We start from the raw sequence: 21,699 nt of genomic DNA on the forward strand, positions 1-21,699 counted from the left end.
GAAATAGATTACTGAAGTCTTGACACACCATGGCATAATATGCTTTTGTGTTAAGGTCGGGATGATTTCACAAATATACTTGTATTAGTCGTGAAGCGATCGCGTTTACACGTGAAACATAGCTTCTTAGGAGAGTCAAACAACGACCGCACGCCACAATATCCCCATTTACAATGTGCTTGAGAAAGGCCACTCTTCCAGCTTCTTCTGTGATAGTGCTGTATATTTCCAGTAAACCAGGCGTATTCTAAAAGTCTTTCTAAATACGGAAAAAGCGGGATACAGTAAAAAGAAACGACTGCCATTCGTTCCTTGTGCCGCTAAGCCCAAAAGAGATTGTTGTATAGGTGAGCCATCTGTCGCATCGCTTGATCCCGTGTTAAGATTTTTTCACAACCGCCTGCGATGTGTAGGTGTGTTGTTATTTCGCTTGAGCATGAGTTACATATGATGCACATATCGAACCCTTCTTATAGGCATCATCATCATCAGCCTGACTACGTGCATTGCTAGACAAAGCCCTCTCTCAAGTTCCGCAAGTTAACCTGGTCCTGTGCTTGCTGATGCCAATTTATACCCACAAACTTCTTAATCTCATCTGCCCACCTAACCTTCTGTCTCCCCCTAACTCGTTTGCCTTCTCCGGGAATCCAGTTAGATACCCTTATTGACCAGTGGTTATCCTGTCTGCGCACTACATGCCCGGTTCATGTCAATTTCCTCTTCTTGATTTCAACTATGATATCCTTAACCTCCCGTTTGTTGCTTAATCCACTTTGCTCTCTTCTTGTCTCTTAAGGTTACACCTATCATTTGCGAACTCATGATTACAGAATTAGACAAGGAGAGCAAAAAGGTGGGTCTCAAAACTGATCTGCAGAAAATGATAGTAATGTACAACAAACTCGGAAGAGAGCAGCGCTTCTAGATAGGTAATAGGGCACTTCAAGTTGTAAAAGACTATGTCTGCTTAGGGCAGGTAATAACCACGAAGCCATACCACGAGATTGAAGTAGCTAGAAGAATAAGAATGGGGTGGAGCACATTCGGCAAGCACTCTTGAATCATGACTGACACATTGCCACTATTCCTCAAGGGGAACAGCTGTATATAACAGCTGTATCTTGCCGGTACTTAGCTACAGAGCTGAAACCTGGAGACTTACAAAGAGGGTTCCGCTTAAATTAAGGATGACGTAGCGAGCAAAGTAAAGAAAAATGGTGGGTGTAACTTATAGGCATTGAGCAGTTGCAAATATTGGTTGTCATCGCCAGGATTTTTGTGTTGCTTGTCGTGTTTTTCGTTGTGGTAATATGTCTCAACCGTGCACGTAAACCTCGCAAAAAACTAACAAAATTGACGGGTGTAGTCCAAGTTTTTCAGGTATTTATTATGGTGGAGATGCGGCCCCTCTTCCAGTTTTCTAAGAGCAAAAATACGGCGGGTGTTCACAAAATGCGCTTCCAAGGACTATCCTGGGTGGTGGCAAGCCTATACTTCGACTTGAATTCGCCTTCTTCGAGAACACTCAGGAGGGTTGTTGGCACGTTAGTCATCATGCCATCAATATTGCGCCTGAAAAATGTAAATGTAAGGGAGGTTTGAATAATATAACAACTCATAATATAGCTTCACTAAATCAGTCATTAGCCTCTGTAAGTGGTGTTATTACTCTAGGCTATTCATAAGCACATCAATTTTTTGTCGAACGGAAAATTCTCTTCCGTCAAAAACACAATGCGCTCTATTCTCTCAGTGCAATATAATGAAAAACAAATGTGGTCAATTCCTCTAATAAAGGTATTGGTACACTCCAAGAAAGTGAAACGTGGTTTGACCGAAATAGTTAGGCGGCGGTACTGCCGCGACAAACGAAGAGCGCGAATGGATACCGAAAGGCTGGGAGATACATATGGCGCGTTCAAATACCGAGTTTGAAATGCACCAATAGCTCTGTTGACTAAGCGCGCGCATCTTGTCGCCGCTAATCTAGGGGTGGTGGGTTCGATTTCTAAATCTCAGACACTTTGAATTCTTTTTCTTCTAGTTGATGTCTTTACATGCTGGTTCTGTATCATTTAACAACGTCATATTCGTGACGGGTATACGTCAGTAAAGTCTTGGTGGACCCCGGCATCAAAACAGTGTTGAAATATTGATGGCAACAGAGTGCTGAGCACTCCAAATTAAGTCTTGGGTTGATGAGAATATGTTCAATAACTTTTTTTAGCTTCATCGCTAATTTGGTGAAAATCAAGTAGACTATAGGCTACAGGTCATTCTAGATTGGTTAACATCCCTGCCTTTCTTTTCCTTCCTGTTTCGGCCTTCCTTGAGGTAGTGTCTTTCAGCCACAAATTATTTAATACCAATAAAATGAATCAATATAATTTGTTAGTGTTTAATGTCCCAAAACTACCATATGATTATGAGAGATGCCGTAGTAGAGGGCTCCTGAAATATCAACCATCTGGTGTTGGAACGTGCAACGAAATCTAAGCACATGAACTTCAATCATTTTCGCCTCCGTCGAAAATATGGTCACAGCGGCCGGGATTTGATTCCACGACTTCGGGTCAGTAGCCGAGTGCCTTCGTCACTAAACCACCATGGCGAGTCAAAATGATTGATTGATTTGTGGGGTTTAACGTCCCAAAACCACCATTTGATTATGAGAGACGCCGTAGTGGAGGACTCCGGAAATTTTGACCACCTGGGGTTCTTTAACGTGCACCCAAATCTGAGTACACGGGCCTACAACATTTCCGCCTCCATCGGAAATGCAGCCGCCGCAGCCGGGAATCGAACCCGCGACCTGCGGGTCAGCAGCCGAGTACCTTAGCCACTAGACCACCGCGGCGGGGCATGGCGAGTCAAAATGAACACACACACACAAAAAAAAAAACAGTCCACACATAAAGTGTCATTGCAGTTCGCGAAGTTGTAAATTTAAAGTATTTAGGCGACATTTTGTGGTCCGCATAAAACAGTTTGTAGTGCCGCTTCTACAGACTTGTTTACCGGGGTCTGTCGTGTTTTGTTTTGTTTCTCCCTTTCAGAGGTATCTTGCGTGACACATCTTTGCAAGGAACTCTCCTCTCCAAAATATGCGTCCCTGAAAACCGTGAATAGTGCGTACCTCAGAAATCGACGCATGGTCTTTGCATTGTCAACAGTCCACACGTACGCCTTGTCCACGTAGTCAGCCGTCGTGTTCGCTTCCGTTCGACGTGACGTCACTGCTTTCGTGCGCGCTTCCCCGTAAACGTCGATGAAGCAGTTAATGGCGCCATCGCCCTGCCAGCGATGTCCACGGATGCCCAGCTCTTCGTATGTATCGGCGATGATGCTAAGCAACTCGTATCCACTGATGTCGAAGCCTGCGGAGAAAGTGTTTCGAGGGCTTGTCTATGCGCGATCTATTGCAAAAGATGATTCGTAGTGGAGAAAGCAACATGCAGTGAGATTGCAAACAGAACATCTGCAACCATTTCCTTAAGGCATAAGCGAATGTTCACCGAGTTGTTCGGACTCAAATCTCAGCTAAGTTAGAAGTATCTGCACAGAAAACAACTTGTAGCATTTGAACTTTAATAACAACAATCGCAAATGAAAAACCCATTTCACAAAGCTTTCCTTAGTCTGTTATGGACTTTCCTGAAAGTAAGCTTTATCCCCTCAAATAGTTGTGACATCAACAAGTGCTTCCTCCCCAACACCACCCCACCCATATAATGAAAGAAATGCTGTGCAGGCCTTCTTCAGGCCTTCCTGCATTATATCTGCAACTACAAAAAAATGCAAAGCAATTTAATCTTGATAACATTGACTCAACCAAAAAATTGACATTCACAGCAAGTCGCCTACCCCTTTGCATGACATTGACTGAAAGATTGAATGGGATCTGCTTATTTTTTTTTCGCTTTCAGAGATACGTTTTAGATGCGGAGTGTCTTATGTTCGAGCTCAAACCGGTGTGCGGCGTGACCAACCTTAAATGCACATGCGTTTCCCCTCTTCTCTCTCACCTCGATGGGCCGAAGCAGGCCGCGTCTGCTTCCCTATGCTCGCGTCCCCCTCTTCTGTCCTCTAGTCAGCCTTCCGTGCGGCGTTTGCACCCCCCCTCTTGAATGCACGCTCGTTCCCTCTCTTTCCCCACTCTCTCCTTCTCTCTCGCCTCCCAACGCCGACGCAGCAAGGCAGCGTCTGCTAGTGAGTTTCTTGATTGAAAAAACCGACTGCTCACGCTGCACAACCCTTCACTGGCCACACCTCATGTATAGGTCATGACCTCTGAGACGGTGGGCACGTGGCTGGTTTCTCTCTGTCCATCCCAATCACATGAATAGAGCGTGCTTCCAGAGATGGGCGTCACCCGCTCTTTTCTCCGCACCGCGACGCTCCTTCGTATGGTCGAAAGGCTGCCGTGCGGTTCGCGAAGGTTGCATGTGACGAGAAAAATGATTTTGCGTTTGTGTATAAGTTTGCATTCATTTGGAAATGTCGCACCAAGGTGTACTATAGCCAAAGTCAATGCTTGGGCGTATATATTCTCAAATAGGCTTTTCTGCTGTATATTTGCGCTGCACTTAAACATGCGATGCCTCTGCTAGAGATCCGCATGTACTGTAAACTTCCTATTTTTTGGAGTTGGCGGGTTGTATAGTATAAAATGCACTGGTGAAGAAGAATAAAAATGACAACTTGATCCGCAAGCGAAGTAAGTGCCGCGTTCTTTCCTTACGGGTTAAACTTGACAGATTGAATTGTTCACTTTTTCTTTTCAATAAATTAACCGTACTTTTCAGTGTAACTCAACATACAGAATTCTTGCACACTTGCTAATTTATTCACAGCAGTGCAGTGGTCACAGTGCGATCGGTGGCCCATCGCACTCTTACTTGTGCGGTGTTCAGTGGTTATGTTGGGCAATGTAAGAACGAACATCGGTATCTTTTGCTTGTTCAAAAATAACTCAACAGCGTTCAGAGTTTGGTGTATCTGGAGTTTGGTGTACATGAAACACTGCGTGTTACGTAGCAGCGACAGTTTTAACTTTTTTTCACTAGTCTTCTATAACAAATGCATTTTTTCAGAAAGACACCATTCTGCTGCATGGGCGATCCTTTAATTTGGATGCAGTCGAGAGTAAACGAACTCGATACTGATGCCAGTGGGCCGCCAAAACATAATCAAAATACAGATGACGAAAAAGAAGACGATGACAACTCAGGCACCTGCTCTGCGAAAGACGTCGGAGTTAAATGTAGGTCGGCTTATCAAGCCATACACAATTGTGCGTTAAATTTACTCGTCACTTTATTTCAAAGATTTTACCAGGCCACTCATTTATTTAAAACGTAACTGAGCTTGAGTTAACCACATCATAAAAATCATGAACCACCTCTCCGAAAGGTAGCCTAATGGGATATGAAGCAGCAGCGGTGCTCACGGCGTTGACCCAGTTCAAAGTAGCGTCGACGCGGGTGCCGGAAGAACGGTTTGAAGCGAAGCTAGGTGTAGCGTTTATTCGAGTGAACGCTTGTTTGAAACGCAAGGACTCGGGAGGCGGGTTGGGTTTCCTTTAAGTTTGATCGCAGATAAACGAGCCGAAAGAGTTCAACTTGATATGCGGTCGAGTGTTGCGCGTGGTGAAGAGGGTGAAGCGAGGTCGAAGTGTGTTGCGAGCGGGTGCGGGAGCCTGCAGCCGCTGCGGGTGAGGGAGAGAGTGACGTCAATGCGCAGCTGCGAGTTGATCTACTTGGAACCGCTACAGCACCTGTGGCAAGGGGGTTCTTACATACAGGACAGCGTTACACAGGTTTATCAAATAGCTGCTTCGCATCTAATATCCGCGCGATGAAATACTAAAACCATGTGCCACAGTAACACGGCAATATGACGATGATGATAATTGCCCCATTTTTCCTCAATGCACGTTTTCAGGAAGGAAGAGCGCCAGAATGCCTCTATATTTCTCAAATTGAGGTATTCAGTGCCGAGATAAAACGGACCGCAAATTCGTTTGCTGCCATGACGGTAGAGTTTGTTTACGTTTACGCTGGCTATCCCAGCATTCGATTTTGCGATCTTCGGGCAGCTTCGGGTTGTCTATGGTTCCCCACACACGTGACGACGACATTATTTTCTGTCCAGACCGGAACTAGCTGACTAATCTCTGGCTAGCTCTGGCTGCCAGAGAGCTGCTAGAGGCCTGAAAACCGAAGAGTCCCACTTGTTAGTTTTGCTGGAGAGCTCAGTGTGACGTTGCGCAGGAGAGAAACTTCTCAGTTTTTCTCCTGCGCAACGTCGCAACGAGTGGTGGCGACAATGCCATCGACAATAAAGAGTTTGAGAACTTGAGCACCAAAGAGCTTGGGGATCCAAGAAACTTGCGACGTGCCAGGCTTCATGCGCAGAACCCAAGCCAATCTTGGGCTCTTGCATCGTGGTGACCCAAAGCCCAAAAATTAAAAAAACTGGAGGGGGCTCCCAAGGCATTTTGGGTTGCTAGTGAGACGAAACAGACGCAGTGAGAGCCACGGTGGCATATGACCCGCATCTCGCATAATTGTTAATTTGGCCACATGTGGCGCCCCATGCGTTTGACCCAATGCTCAAACTCTGCTGATCCTCCGAACGCAAGAGCAACCGACGCAACGCAGCTTGGTGACCCAGTTTCTTGGGCCCCCAATTCTCAAACTCTAATGTATATTGTAACGCACGGCTCAATGAACACTTTTAATAGACTAACGTAGGCAGGGCGAACTTGTGCCCGAGAATAACAACACAGCTGGAACGAAAACCTCCGAGCTGTCTCGAGGATTCACTTCTGCCTCTTCCTCTACGTTCTTCTTTTCTTTCCAACACGGGTCGCGCGCAGCTTGGCCCCACAGGCTAGTGCGTCGCAAACCATCCGGAGGGCACAAGCATCGGCTAACGCGCGCAACTTGAAGTCACGTTGTGTCACAGCCCCCCTTTCCAGAGTGCATCGTCTTCATGCTTGTGTCGAACTGGTCGCATGGCGGTCATTCACAACATCTTGTCGTGGATGCAGTTAACGTCAAACAGCGTTGTGTCCTCGATGTTTCATCGCCTCTCGTGATACGGTTTTATCCTGACGACATGCACAGTTTTCGTGCGATGCCGCAATCGTCATGAAAATCATGTCCCTCTGGCATAACTTCGTAGTTGAGCGAGCCGAAGTGGCGGAGCACTCTATACGGACAGAAATAGTGGTGTAGCAGTTTTTCTGATAGGCTACGTATTCGTACAGGAATCCACACCCATAATCTGTCTCCTAGTGCGCACTGGCCGTCCCTTCTTCGCAGATTGTATCGGTGCGTGTCGGTTTTAGCTGTTGAAGAATGCGGTATAATGACAGCAGTCTGGCTTCTTCTGCTCTTTGTATGTAGTCGTAAATGTCATAGTCATTCTCGGACGTGTCGTCAATAGGTGACATTGAATTAAAGGTGTCGTTACCATCCGACCAAAAACAAGTTGGAATGGCGTCATCCGTGTTGTCTCTTGCATCGCAGTGTTATAGGCGAATGTTGCATAGGGTAATATTGTCACAGACACAGGTACGCAGGTACAAAATAGGGCGTTTACTTTCATAACCCAAGGGCCAGAAACGTGAACACGTTTCTGGCCCTTGGGTTATGAAAGTAAACGCCCTATTTGGGTTTTGGGTTTTGGGCCCTTGGGTTATGAAAGCACAAAACGTGGGATGAAATTTCATCCCACGTTTTGTGCTCTACATCAACATACATAGCATGTCGGCCAGTGTTTTGTTTAACCTCTTCGTCGAGCCGTTCGTTTGGGGATGATAAGCTGTTGTTTTCCGGCGGTTGGTGTGAGTCAGCTTGGTGGCTTATCGCAATAACTCTGCCGTAATTACTGCTACGCGATCGGTTATGAGAACAGCAGGTGCACCATGACACAAAACAATGTCGTGGACAAAGAATCTGGCGACTTCAACTGCAGTTCCCTTAGGCACAGCTTTGGTTTCTGCATAGTGAGTCAGATAGTCGGTTGCGACGATTATCCACTTATTTTCTGAGAATGGCATAGGAAAGGAACCAAAAAGATCCGTTCTCACTTGCTGAAATGGTGCTCGAGGTGGATCTAAAGGTTGGAGAAAACCGGCGGGCTTCGTGGGTGGAACTTTACGCCTCTGATAGTCACGGCAGGTGTGGACATAGCACTGAACGGAAGAATACAGCTGTGGCCAGTAGTACTTCTGTCGGAAGCGCGCTAATGTCCTAGCAACGCCTAAGTGAGCGGCCGAAGGATCGTCGTGGCACGCCTGCAAAACTTCCTCACGCAGTGCCGTTGGAACGGCGAGGAGGAAAGTTTCCTGGCTGCTCTCAAGATTTCTCTTGTAGAGAACATTGTGCCGCAGGCAATACCTTGTTAAACCGCGCGAGAGCCGGCGTGGGACGATAACGTCTTCTCCTTGAAGATGATCGATGACAGAAAGTAGGTCAGTGTCCTCAGGTTGAAGCTCAGCCATCCGCTCCACACCGACGATGCCAAGAAACGGTAAATCTTGTTCAGTGTCAATTGACGTCGGGGAAATAGGAGCACGAGACAGGCAGTCAGCATCTGTATGCTTATGTCCTGATCGGTAGACCACCGTTATGTCGTACTCTTGAAGGCGGAGGCTCCAGCGGGCGAGGCGGCCTGATGGATCCCGTAGATTGGGAAGCCAACAAAGGGAATGATGGTCACTGACCGCTCAAAATGGCTGGCCGTATAGGTGGGGTCAAAACTTGCTAATGACCCAAACGACTGCTAGGCACTCTTTTTCGGTGGTAGAGTAATTAGCCTCTGCTTTTGTTAGACGATGGCTCGCGTAAGCGATCACACGCTCTGCGCCGTTGTGCCATTGAAATAGAATGGCTCTGATTCGTACGTTGCTGGCGTCTGTGTGGATCTCGGTGTCGGCAGTGTCGTCAAAATGAGTCAGCACTGGAGCTGTCTGCAATCGATTGCGCAGCTCTACGAAGGCTTTCTGTTGTTCTTCCATCCATACGAAAGGTACATCTGGCCGTGTCAGTCTTGTAAGAGGTTCCGCAATTTTCGAAAATCGTTCGACAAAACGGCGGTAGTACGCACCGAGTCCGAGGAATCGCTGAACAGCCTTTTTGTCTCCAGGACGAGGGAAATCGGTGACGGCAGCCAACTTCTCCGGATCTGGTCGAACACCCCCCGGGCTCACCACGTGGCTGAGAAACTTGAGTTGCTGATAGCCGAAGTAGCACTTTTCGGACTTGATAGTAAGGTTCGCTCTCCTTATTCTAGTGAGGACACATTTTAGCCTTGAGAGATGCTCGTCAAACGTGCTCGAAAACACAACGACATCATCCAAGTATATAAGACACGTCTGCCACTTTAGTCCAGCTAGTACAGTGTCCATCATGCGTTGAAACGTGGCGGGAGCGGTAGAGAGACTGAAAGGCAGCACTTTAAATTCGTAGAGCCCGTCAGGTGTCACGAACGCAGTTTTCTCACGGTCTCTCTCGTCAACTTCAATTTGCCAGTACGCTGACTTGAGATCTAATGATGTAAAGGACTGGGCGTGGCGTAGACGGTCTAAGGCGTCATCAATCCGTGGCAGGGGGTAAATGTCGCGTATTGTGACTTTGTTAAGCCATCGATAGTCGACGCAGAAGCATAGTGTGTTGTCTTTTTTCTTTACTAAGACAACAGGTGACGCCCACGGACTTGTCGAAGGTTGAATGACGTCATTATTCAGCATTTCTTGAACTTGACGCTTAATCACCTCTCTTTCCTTCGGGGACACGCGGTATGGATGTTGGCGAAGAGGCCGTGCCAACTGCTCGGTAACAATGCGGTGTTTAGTAACGGTGGTACGCTGAACTTTCGATGCTGCGGAGTAGCAGTCCGAGAATTCCCTCACAAGGTTTAGCAGCCACTCTTTTCGTGAATCTGGCAAGTCTGGATTAACGTGAATGCGGCTTCCCAGGTCAGCACAAGCTTTTGCATGCGGTGAAGTCGTATCCAATGTGCCAATATCGCAAAAGTCGGCGATTTCGCTGAGGAAAGTGACAGTAGTCCCTCCAGGAACGTGCTGAAACTCATTGCTGAAATTGGTCAGCAGAACTCGAGAGCGTTTATTCTCTAACCGAACAAGTCATCGGGCTATGCATATGTTTCGTTTGAGCAGCAGCGGGATTTTTGCCTCTGCAATACCTTCATAGTCGTTGAATTCGTCAAAAACGTCGCAAGGTACCAAGGTGAACACGCTACTCTTCGGCGTCAACGTGACATCATCGTCAACAATTCTCAAAGCATTGACGTAACTGCCGTGAGGGTTGTGCGCTAAAGCGTGTGCCGTAGAAAACGTCTCCTGCGACTCTTGCAAATCAATCACGGCTCGATTATCACGCAGAAAGTCCAGTCCGAGAATTAGGTCCCCCGAGGAACTCGGCAGTATTACAAAATCTCCGAGATACGTAAATTCGTGAATACTGACTCGCGCTGTGCACCGCCCCACCGGAGTGAGAAGATGGCCTCCTGCCGTACGTATCTGCTACCCAGCCCACTGGGTAGAAACCTTCTTCAGCCTGCAGGCAAGACCAATGCTCATAACGGAAGTGTCTGCTCCCGTGTCAATTAGCGCCATTACTTCTTCGTCGTCCACAGTTACCGCAATGTTTGATGTCACCACTTTTCGTACCACGTTTGACTGCGTCTGTACATCTTTTTGCTGCCGTCGCTGTCGTCGTAGTGGAGGATCTTCCGTAGAGTCAGCGTCAGCGGCCCCACCTCCGGAGGTCACTGAACTCAGTTTTCCCGACTTGCAGGACTGGGTGAACGGCGTCTCGGAGCGCCGCGTGAATAGGCTGGGCTTGGTGACCTGTAGCGAGCAGGCGACGACGAGCGAGGCTCTTGTGACCGATGTTCGATACTGCGACGATTCGAGATGAAACTCTTTATTTCCTGTGGCCGCTCGCCAGGTCGTGGACGAGGGGCATTTGGCGAAAATCCACGGAGACCCACACGACCGTATGAACATGTTCGGTAGACGTGTCCGGCTTCCCCGCAGTGGCAACAAAGGGGCCTGTGGTCGGTTGTACGCCTGATGTCACTCTTTCTCGGTCTTGCTTCGGCGATCAACGGTGAGATGCGAGAATGGAAGCCTACTTCCATTTGCTGAGCGTGTCGCTCATTGGGGTAAAATTTGCTGGTTGAACTGCACGATGGAGGACGTCGCACTGCTTCCGCGTAGCTCATCTCGACGCAGTGCCTCTGTTGTGGCGCCTCGGACGGTTGGGGAGCGTGAACGGCTTGCCGTAGCTCGGCGTGTACCATCTCCACAATAGAGAGCTGCTCTACAGGTGAAGCAGTCACCTGCATCTTTTGTATCTCTTCCTTAATGAGAGCTCTGATAAGCTCTCGCAACGCGCCGATGTCATTGCCGAGAATGACAGAAGTGACCTCACTCGGGTGTACACCAAGGTTATACTGCCTGGCACGCAGTTGAAGGGCCCTCTCCATGGCAGTGGCTTCCTCATGGAACTCCACAAGTGTCACAGGCAGGATACGAATCAGGCCGGCAAAAATTTCTTCTTTAACACCACGTATTAGGTGGCGAACTTTCTTGGATTCGGACATAGAGGGCTCCGCACGCCTGAAAAGCCGATCCATGCCCTCTACGTAAGTCGTTTCCCTTTCGTTAGGGCCTAGAACCCTTGCCTCTATAGCACGCTCCGCTGTCTCTTTCCTGTCCTCTCGGGCAAATGCCTTGAGGAACTGCCGGTGAAACTCATCCCATGACGTAGGCGCTGCTTCATGGTTCTCAAACCACGTTTTCGCGGAGTCCTCTAGGAAGCAGTACACAAAGCGTAGCTTACGCTCTGGGGTGCAATCGTTGATGACGGCGACCCGGTCAATATGCTCGAGCCAGTCGTCGGCATCTTCAAAAGCAGCTCCGTGAAATGTCTTCGGCGTCTTGAGCTGGTTGGTAACCAGGTGCGGTGGTGCTGGCGCGGTGACGTTAGGCGGTGTTTGATTCATAGTCCTCTGACGTTCAGGCAGCAAACCGTGCTGTGGCTCGAGTCCCTGGAGACGACGGCTGGAACGTACGTGCACAGGGGTAAGCTTGGCTGAGCTACTCGATGGACTTGCGTCAGGGGTGCTCTCAGGGGACCGTATCATCTACCGTACCCAGCACCTCCACTAGAAAATGTCACAAAGACACAGGTACGCAGGTACAAAATAGGGCGTTTACTTTCGTAACCCAAGGGCCAGAAACGCGAACACCAGAGCACGCGTACAGAGAACTACTTCGTTGTCCTCTTCAGAGGCTGGATACTATAGTTGACAGCCTACCTTGCGTCAATATTTCATCCCAAGCACGGTGTCTTATATCCACGTACATTGATAACATATCAGCCAGCGTTCTGTTCAGTCGTTCGGTAAAACCATTTGCTTGAGGATGATATGCTGTCGTTTTCCTATGACTGGTGTGCGCCAATTTCATAATACATTTTATCAAGTAGGCCGTAAATGCAGTTCTTCGGTCTGTGATCAACGCTCTTGGAGCTCCGTGCCGCAGTACGATGTTGGAGACAAAGAATTCGGCTACTTCAATGGCTGATCCTTTAACAAGAGTCGTTGTCTCGGCATATCGGGTTAAATAGTTGGTCGCGACAATTATCCACTGTTTTCCCGATGATGACGTAGGAAATGGGCCCAGTAAGTCCATTCCCACTTGTGTGAATGAGGCATCTGGTGGTTCTATTGGTTGAAGGAGACCTGCTGGTTTTAGCGGTGGGGTTTTACGTCTTTGGCAGTCCCGGCACGTTCTGACATAGTGCCGTACAGAGCTAAGCAACTTCGGCCAGTAGTATTTAGTGCGGATGCGGGCTAACGTTCTGTTTACTCCTAAATGTCCAGCGGATGGATCATCGTGGCAAGCCTCCAAAATCTCTGGACGCAGAAGTGAAGGGTCAACAAGCAAAAACGTCGCTGTATTGTTGTCAAAGTTCCTTTTATACAGGATCTTGTTTCGTAGGATGAACGCTGACAAGCCACGGACAAAAGATTGTGGAACACCGACAGACTGTCCTTGTAGGTACTTGATGAAGAGGAGTAGCTTAAGGTCGGATCGCTGGTGATGTGCCTTCTTTGATGGTGTCACAGCTCCCAAGAAAACAAAATCTTCACCGTCCTCGGTGGAAGCAGAAGCAGCAGGTGGAATCAGAGCACGTGACAAGCAACCCGCGTCACTGTGCTCGAGACCTGCCCTATACAGAAGCGTGATATCATATTCCTGTAATTGCAGGCTCCATCGTGAAAGCCGTCCACATGGGTCCTTGAGATTAGCCAGCCAGCCTAGTGAACGATGGTCGCTTATAGCTCGAAAAGGCCTACCATATAAATATGGTCGAAACTTGCTGATAGCCCATACCATGGCAAAACATTCTTTCTCGTTCGCTGAGTAGTTCACCTCAGCTTTCAAAAGAGTACGACTGGCATACGCAATGGCTCATTGTTGTCCGTTTCGCCATTAGATGAGCACGGCCCTAAGACCTAAATTGCTTGCATCCGTGTGAATATTGGTTTGCGGTTCCTCGTCAAAATCCGCCAGAACAAGATGGCTTTGAAGGCACTTTCGTAGTTCAGTGAAGGCCTCCTCTTGTTCGGCAAGCTATACGAAAGGAATTTCCTCTTTTGACAGCCACGTCAGTGGTTCAGAGATTCGTGACAAATCTTTAACGAACCGTAGATAACAGGTGCAGAGACCTAAAAATCACCTAAGAGCTTTTTGTCTGTTGGCTTCGGAAATTTCGCTACAGCCTCAGTTTTTTCAAGGTCTGGTCGGACGCTTTCTACACTGATGACATGGTCGAGAAAAAGGAGCTCACGGAAGCATAAAAGACAATTCTGCAGTTTTATCGTCAAGTACGCTCACTTAACGCAGTGAGCACGGCCCGGAGCCTTTCCAAATGTTGCTTGAAGGTAGCAGAGAGGATTACAACATCGTCGAGATAAACCAGACACGACTGCCATTTCAGACCACAAAGCACTGTGTCTATAATTCGTTGGAATGTGGCGAGTGCTGAAAAAAGGCCAAAAGGGAGTACCTTGAACTGATATAAAGCGTCCGGTGTTACAAACGCTGCCTTTTCGCGATCTCTTTCGTCAACTTCTATCTGCCAATATTCACTTTTACGATCCAGTGAGGAAAACTACCTGGCATTTCGCAGTCTATCCAGAGTGTCATATTCTTGATAAACATCCCGTTTGGTGACGGCGCTGAGCTTCCGCTAATCAATGCAGAAACGTAAGGTTTGGTCACTTTTTCTTCACAAGAATAACACGTGATTCCCATGGACTTGATGAAAGCTAGATTATGTCGTCTTTGAGCATTTCTTTAACCTGATTACCAATAGCTTCTCTTTCTCTTGATGACACTCGGTAGGGATGCTGGTATATTGGCCTCACTGACTCGTCAACAATGATGTTTGGCGATAAGAGTGCGTCGAACTTTATATGACAACGAGAAACATTCAGCGAATTTCCTTACAAGACGCTCTATTTGCTCTTTTTGGTTTGGTAGTAGCTCTGGCTCGATGTCGATGGCTGCAAAGACAGACTTCACGTCTTGGAAATTAGACTCATTGGTTTCGAGAGTACGCAGCTCCATAACATAGATGAAATCACTCACACTGGCGATGTCGGTTCCCTTTGCAACGTGTTGCACCTCATTTCCAAATTTTGTAAGTAGAACATTCGAACATCCATCTCGTAACTTAACAAGGCCTCGTGCCATGCAGATTCCTTTTTGGAATATTAAAAAAAGTGTTGTTGTCAGCAAGTTCTTCGAATTAACTGAATACTTTCTTTGTTACTGCGACAGATATGCTCGATCTTGGCGGCACCACGACGCCACCATCTGCAATACAAAGGTCATATACGTTTTCTTCCGTAGAAAAGGTAGCAATCGCGTGCCTAGTTGAAAATGAGATCTTTCACTTTCTCTTTCACTTTCACTTTCACTTTATTTCCTTAAAGACCCCACAGGGGGGGTGTTACATAAGGGGTGGGTTGTACAACAAAGATACAAAAGCCACAGGTTAACATTGCAGATGCAGTGACCCACTTTGAATAAAACGTGATGGACAGGTGATTGAAACAACATCGTGGGGAAGGTCATTCCATTCTTTGGCGGCGCGGCAGAGAAATGATGCAGAAAATGTTGAGGTGCCAGATCGTGGTCGGAAGACTTGAAGTGGATGGCCAGTGCGGGGAGAAATGCGTGCGGCGGGAGCGATGTAAGGTGGTTGGTGGAGTGAGCTGTGATACAACTTGTGGTACAGTGACAACGTAGCAATTCTGCGGCGAAGGGAAATACTTAATAGACCGGATTCATTTTTAAGGGATGAAACACTGACATCGTAAGAATAAGAAGAATGAATGAAGCGAGCGGCACGATATTGAACTGCTTCGATAGCGTTGATCAGATAAACTTGGTGAGGGCTCCAGATGGGTGATGCGTATTCTAGTTTGGACCGGATTAGCGACTGATAGGCCACAAGACGACCGTGATACGGTGAGTGACGTAGGTGACGTTTTAGAAATCCTAATGATCGGTTGGCTGATGAAATCATGTTAGTGATATGCGTTCGCCAGGAAAGATCAGGGGTTAATGTTACACCAAGATACTTATAGGATGCGGCTGTTTCAACTGGCATGTTAGCAATTTCATAGGAAAATTGGAGTGGGTTTTTGCGGCGGTGGAAGGAAAATAATTTGCATTTGTTAGGATTAAGGGTCATAAGCTAATGGTCACACCAGTTTAACACTTCATTAAGGTCATTCTGTAGTGCTGCTTGATCAACAGTGTCGGTTATTTTGCGGTAGATGACACAATCATCTGCAAACATACGAAGGCTGCAGGATAAATTGTTAGGTAAGTCGTTAATGTAGATTAGTAACAAAAGCGGGCCAAGGACAGATCCCTGTGGCACTCCAGACCTAACAGGAAGCGAGTTAGATTTGACGTTGTTAACGAGAACAAACTGAGAGCGGTTAGTCAGAAATTGAGCAATCCAATTAAGAAGTTCAGCTCGTAGATTTATTTGAGAAAGTTTTTTTAGTAGGCGCTGGTGTGGAACTTTGTCGAAAGCTTTAGTGAAGTCAAGAAAAATAGCATCAGTTTGGAGGTTACCATCGAGGTTAGCATGTAGGTCGTGAAGGAAAAGGGCTAGTTGGGTTTCACATGAGCGGCCTTTTCGAAATCCGTGTTGAGAGGAATGAAAGAAATTGTTAGAATCAAGAAAATGCATGACATGAGTGAATATGACATGTTCCATGAGTTTGCAACACACGCTGGTTAATGATATGGGGCGATAATTTAACGGGCAGTCTCTTTTACGCGTCTTGTGAACCGGAATGACCTTCCCACACTTCCAGTCGAGAGGCCGAATACCTGAGGAAAGTGACTGGGAAAACAGCAAAAACAAAAACTCGGCTGATATGTGCTTTGTGTTCTTTAACAGCTTGGATGTAATTTCGTCGGTACCCGCCGAGGATGACAGTTTCATTTTTTCTATTAAAGACAGGATACCATTGAAACCTATGTGAAAGGGTGGCATTTCGGGCAGATTAACAGGGTCTAATTCTTTTTCAACGGGGTCAGATTCATTCGTAAACACAGACAAAAAGGCGGCATTGAATATATTGGCACATTCTGAACAACTTAATTCTTGACCAGTATCATTAGTAAGGGTGATGGGGGGCGTGTTAGGAGGGTTTATTATTTGCCAGAAACGCTTCGGTGAATCAGCAAGAATTTTCGGAAGTTCCGTATGAAAAATTGAGTGCTTGGCGTTGCGCACTTCACTTGAATATGCTTTCTCGGCAACCTTATATTTTTCCCATGCAGAATCGGTGTTTTTATTCTTCGCAGCCCGAAAGAGGCGTTTCTTCTTATTTTCAAGCCTTTTTAATGTTTTAGTAAACCAAGGTTTTTGGCGGGTGGGACGAAGGCTTATTTTAGGGATAAATTGGTCAGCTAGCTGGTTTAACTTGTTTTTGAAGATTAACCAGTTATCGTTAATGGGTCGCTCCCAGAAACCATCACGGAACGTCGGAAGAAAAACTTCAAGTTCTCGAGTGATGGCCGCGTAGTTACCCTTGTCATATAATCTAATAGTTTTAGTGCAGGCTTGGCGCATTTGAGGAACGAAGGTAAAATTAGCGTGAATGACCTTATGGTCACTTATTTCATCAAGATATGTTATAGAAGAAAGGCTCTCAGGATCAGTTGTTAAGATTAGGTCAAGAATGTTAGCAGTATCTCGAGTAACACGTGTAGGTTGTGTTATCAACTGAGTGAGATTAAAGTTGAGGCAAACATCAAGGAAACCGTTGGAAGATTCTTGCAAGTCAATTACAGCGCCATTAGCTCGTAAGAAATACATGCCGATAATCAAGTCCCTTGAGCATTCCGACAGAAAAATAAAACTGGCGACGCACGTGAAACCCCATATTCCAATTCTTGCTGTGCATGTTCCAGTAGTGTCAATGAGGTGCCCTCCTGCTTTGCGAACTTGTGGCCCCTTCCAACGAGTCAGAACTTTCTTCAGTATTTTAGAAAGTCCGCTACTCATCACCGAATAATCTGCGCATGTATCTACCAGTCCGATGACTTCGTAGACGTCAATGAACACATGTAAATTGGAAGCAACGTCACTATCGAAGCACCGGTTTCTGAGTCGGTCGTCTTTCAGAGTAAGCAAAGGAGGTTTTTCTGCATTAGCGTCGACAGCGGCCTTGCCTGCACAGGTCGCTGACTCTAGTGTACTCCACGCGGGCTTGGGGAACGAGACCTTGGGGAGCTTGCTGAAGGTCGGGGGCTAAGCGACCTATACCTCCCCGTTGTCGTTGCACAAGGTTGGTGTCGTTGGAAGCCACGTGAGCTTCGACGACTTGACAGGTATTCTTCAATTTCGAAGGGACCTTCACCATTTCGTGGTCGAGGTGCTTTGACAGGAAAACCACATAGTCCTGCCTGGCGGTAGTGGCACTTTCGGTAGAGGTAACCAGCCTCCCCACAGTGGTAACAAAGTGGTATCTTGTCGGGAGTACGCCAGGCATCGCTCTTCCTGAGTCTCCTCTCAGGCGTTGGCTGCAGGGTGCTCAGCGGCATCGGGTACTGCATAGATGTTGCCACCGTGACGCCCGCACGTCCTGGAGATCCTCGCAGTAGCACATCGGCATACGTCATTCTCGTCTGCTGTTGTAATGGTGGTTCTGGCTGTGCGTTGCTCGAAGGTTCGCGTACCACCTGCCTGATCTCCTCCCAGATCACATCGGCCAGAGACGAAAACATTGGAGTGTTCTGGTCAAGGCGCTGCTTCTGGAGCTCTTCTCACACAACAGACCGCACCAGCTCACTTAGTGCTTCCATGCCGACACCGAAGACTGGTGGCAACATGTCCAAGGATGTGATGATCGCATCCCGGTTGTATAACCTTGCTCGCTGTTGTAGCGTCCTTTCCATTGTAGTCACCTCGGAACGAAACTCGGCGACGGTGCGCGGCGGGATTCGAATTAGTCCGGCAAAGAGTTCTTGCTTCACGCCTCGCATCAAATGACGCAGCTTCCTGACTTCGCTCATATTCGAATCCACTCGGTGGAACAGGTGAGACATGTCTTCCACACACATGGCGACACCTTCGTTATGTCGCTGATTTCTTGTCTCGAGGGCAGTTTCAGCTCTCTCTTTGCGGTCTGTGTTCGGGAAAGCAGCGAGGAGCTCCCGTCGAAAGTCCTCCCACGACCGGAAAGTAGCTTCGTACTTTTCATATCACGCTCATACGCTATCTTCCAGTGCGAAGTAAACACTTCCAAGTTTGCGCTCTTCCCCATATCCGTTAGCCTTTCGACGCGTTCAAAGTGTTCATGCCAGTCCTCTGCGTCCTCGTAGCTTTCGCCATGGAAAGGGTTTGGTAACATTGGCTGGTTCACTACAGTGTTGGCTGGAGTGACCTGAGCTGTCATGTCGGTTGTGTACCCGTTCACAGCCGTTGAGGTTCTACAGTATAAGGCAAAATTACTCGAAAAAGAAGTAACGGAGCCCAATAGAAGCGAGCGATGAACGGATAGACCGTTGAGGAGCAACCACAGAGGGAAGCGTGCCGCGTGCAAACCACTTAGTCTCCAAACACGCTCCGCAGGGATGAACCACCAGGAACTTGCGGGCAGAGCAAAAATCGTTGCCAAGGTCACTAGCCATCCGCCTCCTCTCCTGGCTCAGTTTTTCCCCGTATTTTGCTGGCGACGGTTCACGTTGGGTCGCGCTCGGAGTGCTCGACCACGGTCGCCTGGATTCGACGATCTAGGAATTACGACGTGGTACTTCTGTGTATACGTTTGGATGAGCGTAGGCTGCTGCTTTTACGTTTAGCCACACCCATGAATTATGAAGCAAGTCTCGACACGTCACCACGCCACTTTGCATCTCTCTGGCTTCAAGATAGTCACGACCAACACACGACAGCAACAGTTGGGAAGGCCAACATGGCGGCCGAGAAGACAGCAAGCCTATCGGATATATACTTCAGTCTGACTCAAGGCGGAAATCAGTGCTGGATTCTTTCGCAAGTAGGTTATCATTCTTCATTCTACTCTATTTGTCGCGTGTGCGATATGGATCGCGCTTGCCAGCAACAGGCTCGGTCGTGTTGTACATCGCACGCACAAAATTCACCGCGAAGGTCAGCTTGGGCATTTGCAGTTCGCCTGTGCTTTGCGACCACCTTGAAATTGGCCACCATTTCCGTCGGCCTCCCTTACGCTCGATCATCGAGTGCTCACCTGTCTTTGCCGCCGCGATGAGCTCCGGGCTCATGACATTGGGCGGAGACCTCGTCGCTGTGTTGGGAGTCATCGAAAACACGTTGCGGGTTCTCGTAACGAGCTTGGTGGTAATATGTCTCGCTTTATGTGCCCCAGCACGGGCTGGCGGGGCTTCCGCTAGCATCGGAACTCAGTGAAAATTGGTCGCCATTACAGTTGGCTTTCCCGTCAGTCGGTTGCAAGCAGTTCGGCATCGTCCGTTGGCCGCATTGGCGGACTCGCGTTTGCGCGCTGCACTCGCTTGAGTTTGTGAAAAAAGGGCCGCATTTGCGTCGATTTCTTCAGCGCTAGCTCCAAACCAACTCGGTGCTGTTCGTAGCGGCGGCCAAGTGTGCGCTCGCTCTCCTGTTCGAAGTTCGCTGGCGGCAGACACTCCGCGCGCAGCGCCGTGCTTGGTCTCGCGTTCGCTTGCTCGAGCTGAACGACGTCGCTCGCTTAGAACACGCTGACTTGTTGGCAACACGGTGGTTCGCGGAGTTGCGGCTGCGGCTGCCGCTCGTAAGCTGTTGCGCTACGGGGATCGAGATGAGTCTTTCACGATGTGTGATATCACGGTGAAATGATTAGCATGTCATATCCTACGTATGTTTTCATTTCACCTTGCACGTATTTCTCATATACATTTGTATTCATCCTCTGTCACCTTCCGGAGCCCTCCACTAAGGCGTCTCACATAATCATATAGTGGTTTTGGGACATTAAATCAATCAGTCAATCATCATCTGTCACGTGTGACTCACAATTTTACATACTCATTGCGCAGCCGTGGGCACACACTGTGCTGATGGCTGTGTGTGCTGGCGTCTGCGATGCCTGTTATCCATCTCTTTCATCCGGGCAGCTCCAGAAGGACTGTGCGAGATGTGAAGGTGAAGTTATTTGTGTGTCATATTTCACACGCATGTTCTTATATTAACTTGCACGTACTTGTCATATGCGTGCCTCGTCATCTTCTGTCACGTGTGTCTAACTATTTTTACTATCTTATTGTACGTACAGCCGTGGGAACAAAACAAGCAGATGCTGCTCGCGCTGGCGTCTGCAATGCCTGTCATCTATCGCTCCCGTCGGAGGAGCTCCACAAGGAGTGAACAAGATATTTGACAACGAGACTGGACTTGTACACTTCACCATGCATTCACTTAAAAGAATAAAGGAACTTCATGTGTATGTAAAAAAAATAAAAGATTTCGATGTCTCACTTTTGTCTTTTGTGGTTGCCATGACTGAGAAAGCAGTTACAAATAGGTGGCTAACTACTTTTTCGCGTGTTCTTTTCTGCGCTGTTTGTTGCTTACTGCGCAGAAAAACAGGCGTGAAAAGTATTAGGCCTGGAAGGAGATAAATAAAAAAGCAATGTTTGGACTGGGGATAAAAAAGTCATCCGATCGGAGTATTTGACTGCATCAACCGTTCGTCCGGCGAGGTGCAACTGTGGGGACTAACGGTCGTCCGGTAAGGCGTAAACGTGGGGATTAACAGTTGCCCTATAAGGTGCAAATGCGATGACTGAATGTTAGTTTTTTTAGGTGAATTGTGATAGTAGTCGTTACTCACTAAGGTGTAAATGTGAAGACTAAATGTTAGTCACTTGAGCTCGTCTGTGGGGACTAACTGTTAGTCCCGGTACCGTCAGTTCCTAAAGATATTAATGGTTGTGACAGCCCCATTATTCCCCAGAAGGACGAACACACACCCTTTTAACACCCTTTCGCCTTAGAGTAATAAGAAAGTCGATAAAGGCGAAAATTCAGGACCCTCACCACGTAGGCGTCGACTGCAGCGCTGATGAACAGGCGT

At 47.8% G+C, this 21,699-nt stretch overlaps 1 protein-coding gene across 2 annotated transcripts in view; it reads right to left on the bottom strand.

The window, feature by feature from the left end:
- Nucleotides 1-1,369: 1,369 nt before the first annotated feature.
- Nucleotides 1,370-21,699, bottom strand: part of LOC119163193 (dermonecrotic toxin SPH) — a 54,974-nt gene continuing 34,644 nt past the window's right edge. For both annotated transcript variants that reach the window (XM_075873915.1, XM_075873916.1), the window contains 2 exons: nucleotides 3,140-3,380; nucleotides 1,370-1,575 (listed from right to left, as the gene is read on the bottom strand). In XM_075873915.1, coding sequence (XP_075730030.1) covers nucleotides 1,449-1,575; nucleotides 3,140-3,380 — 368 coding nt within the window. In that variant the 3' untranslated portion in view covers nucleotides 1,370-1,448. The remainder of the gene's footprint in view (nucleotides 1,576-3,139; nucleotides 3,381-21,699) is intronic.

Source organism: Rhipicephalus microplus, chromosome 9 (assembly GCF_043290135.1).
Source record: "Rhipicephalus microplus isolate Deutch F79 chromosome 9, USDA_Rmic, whole genome shotgun sequence".
Taxonomy (NCBI): Eukaryota; Metazoa; Arthropoda; class Arachnida; order Ixodida; family Ixodidae; genus Rhipicephalus; species Rhipicephalus microplus.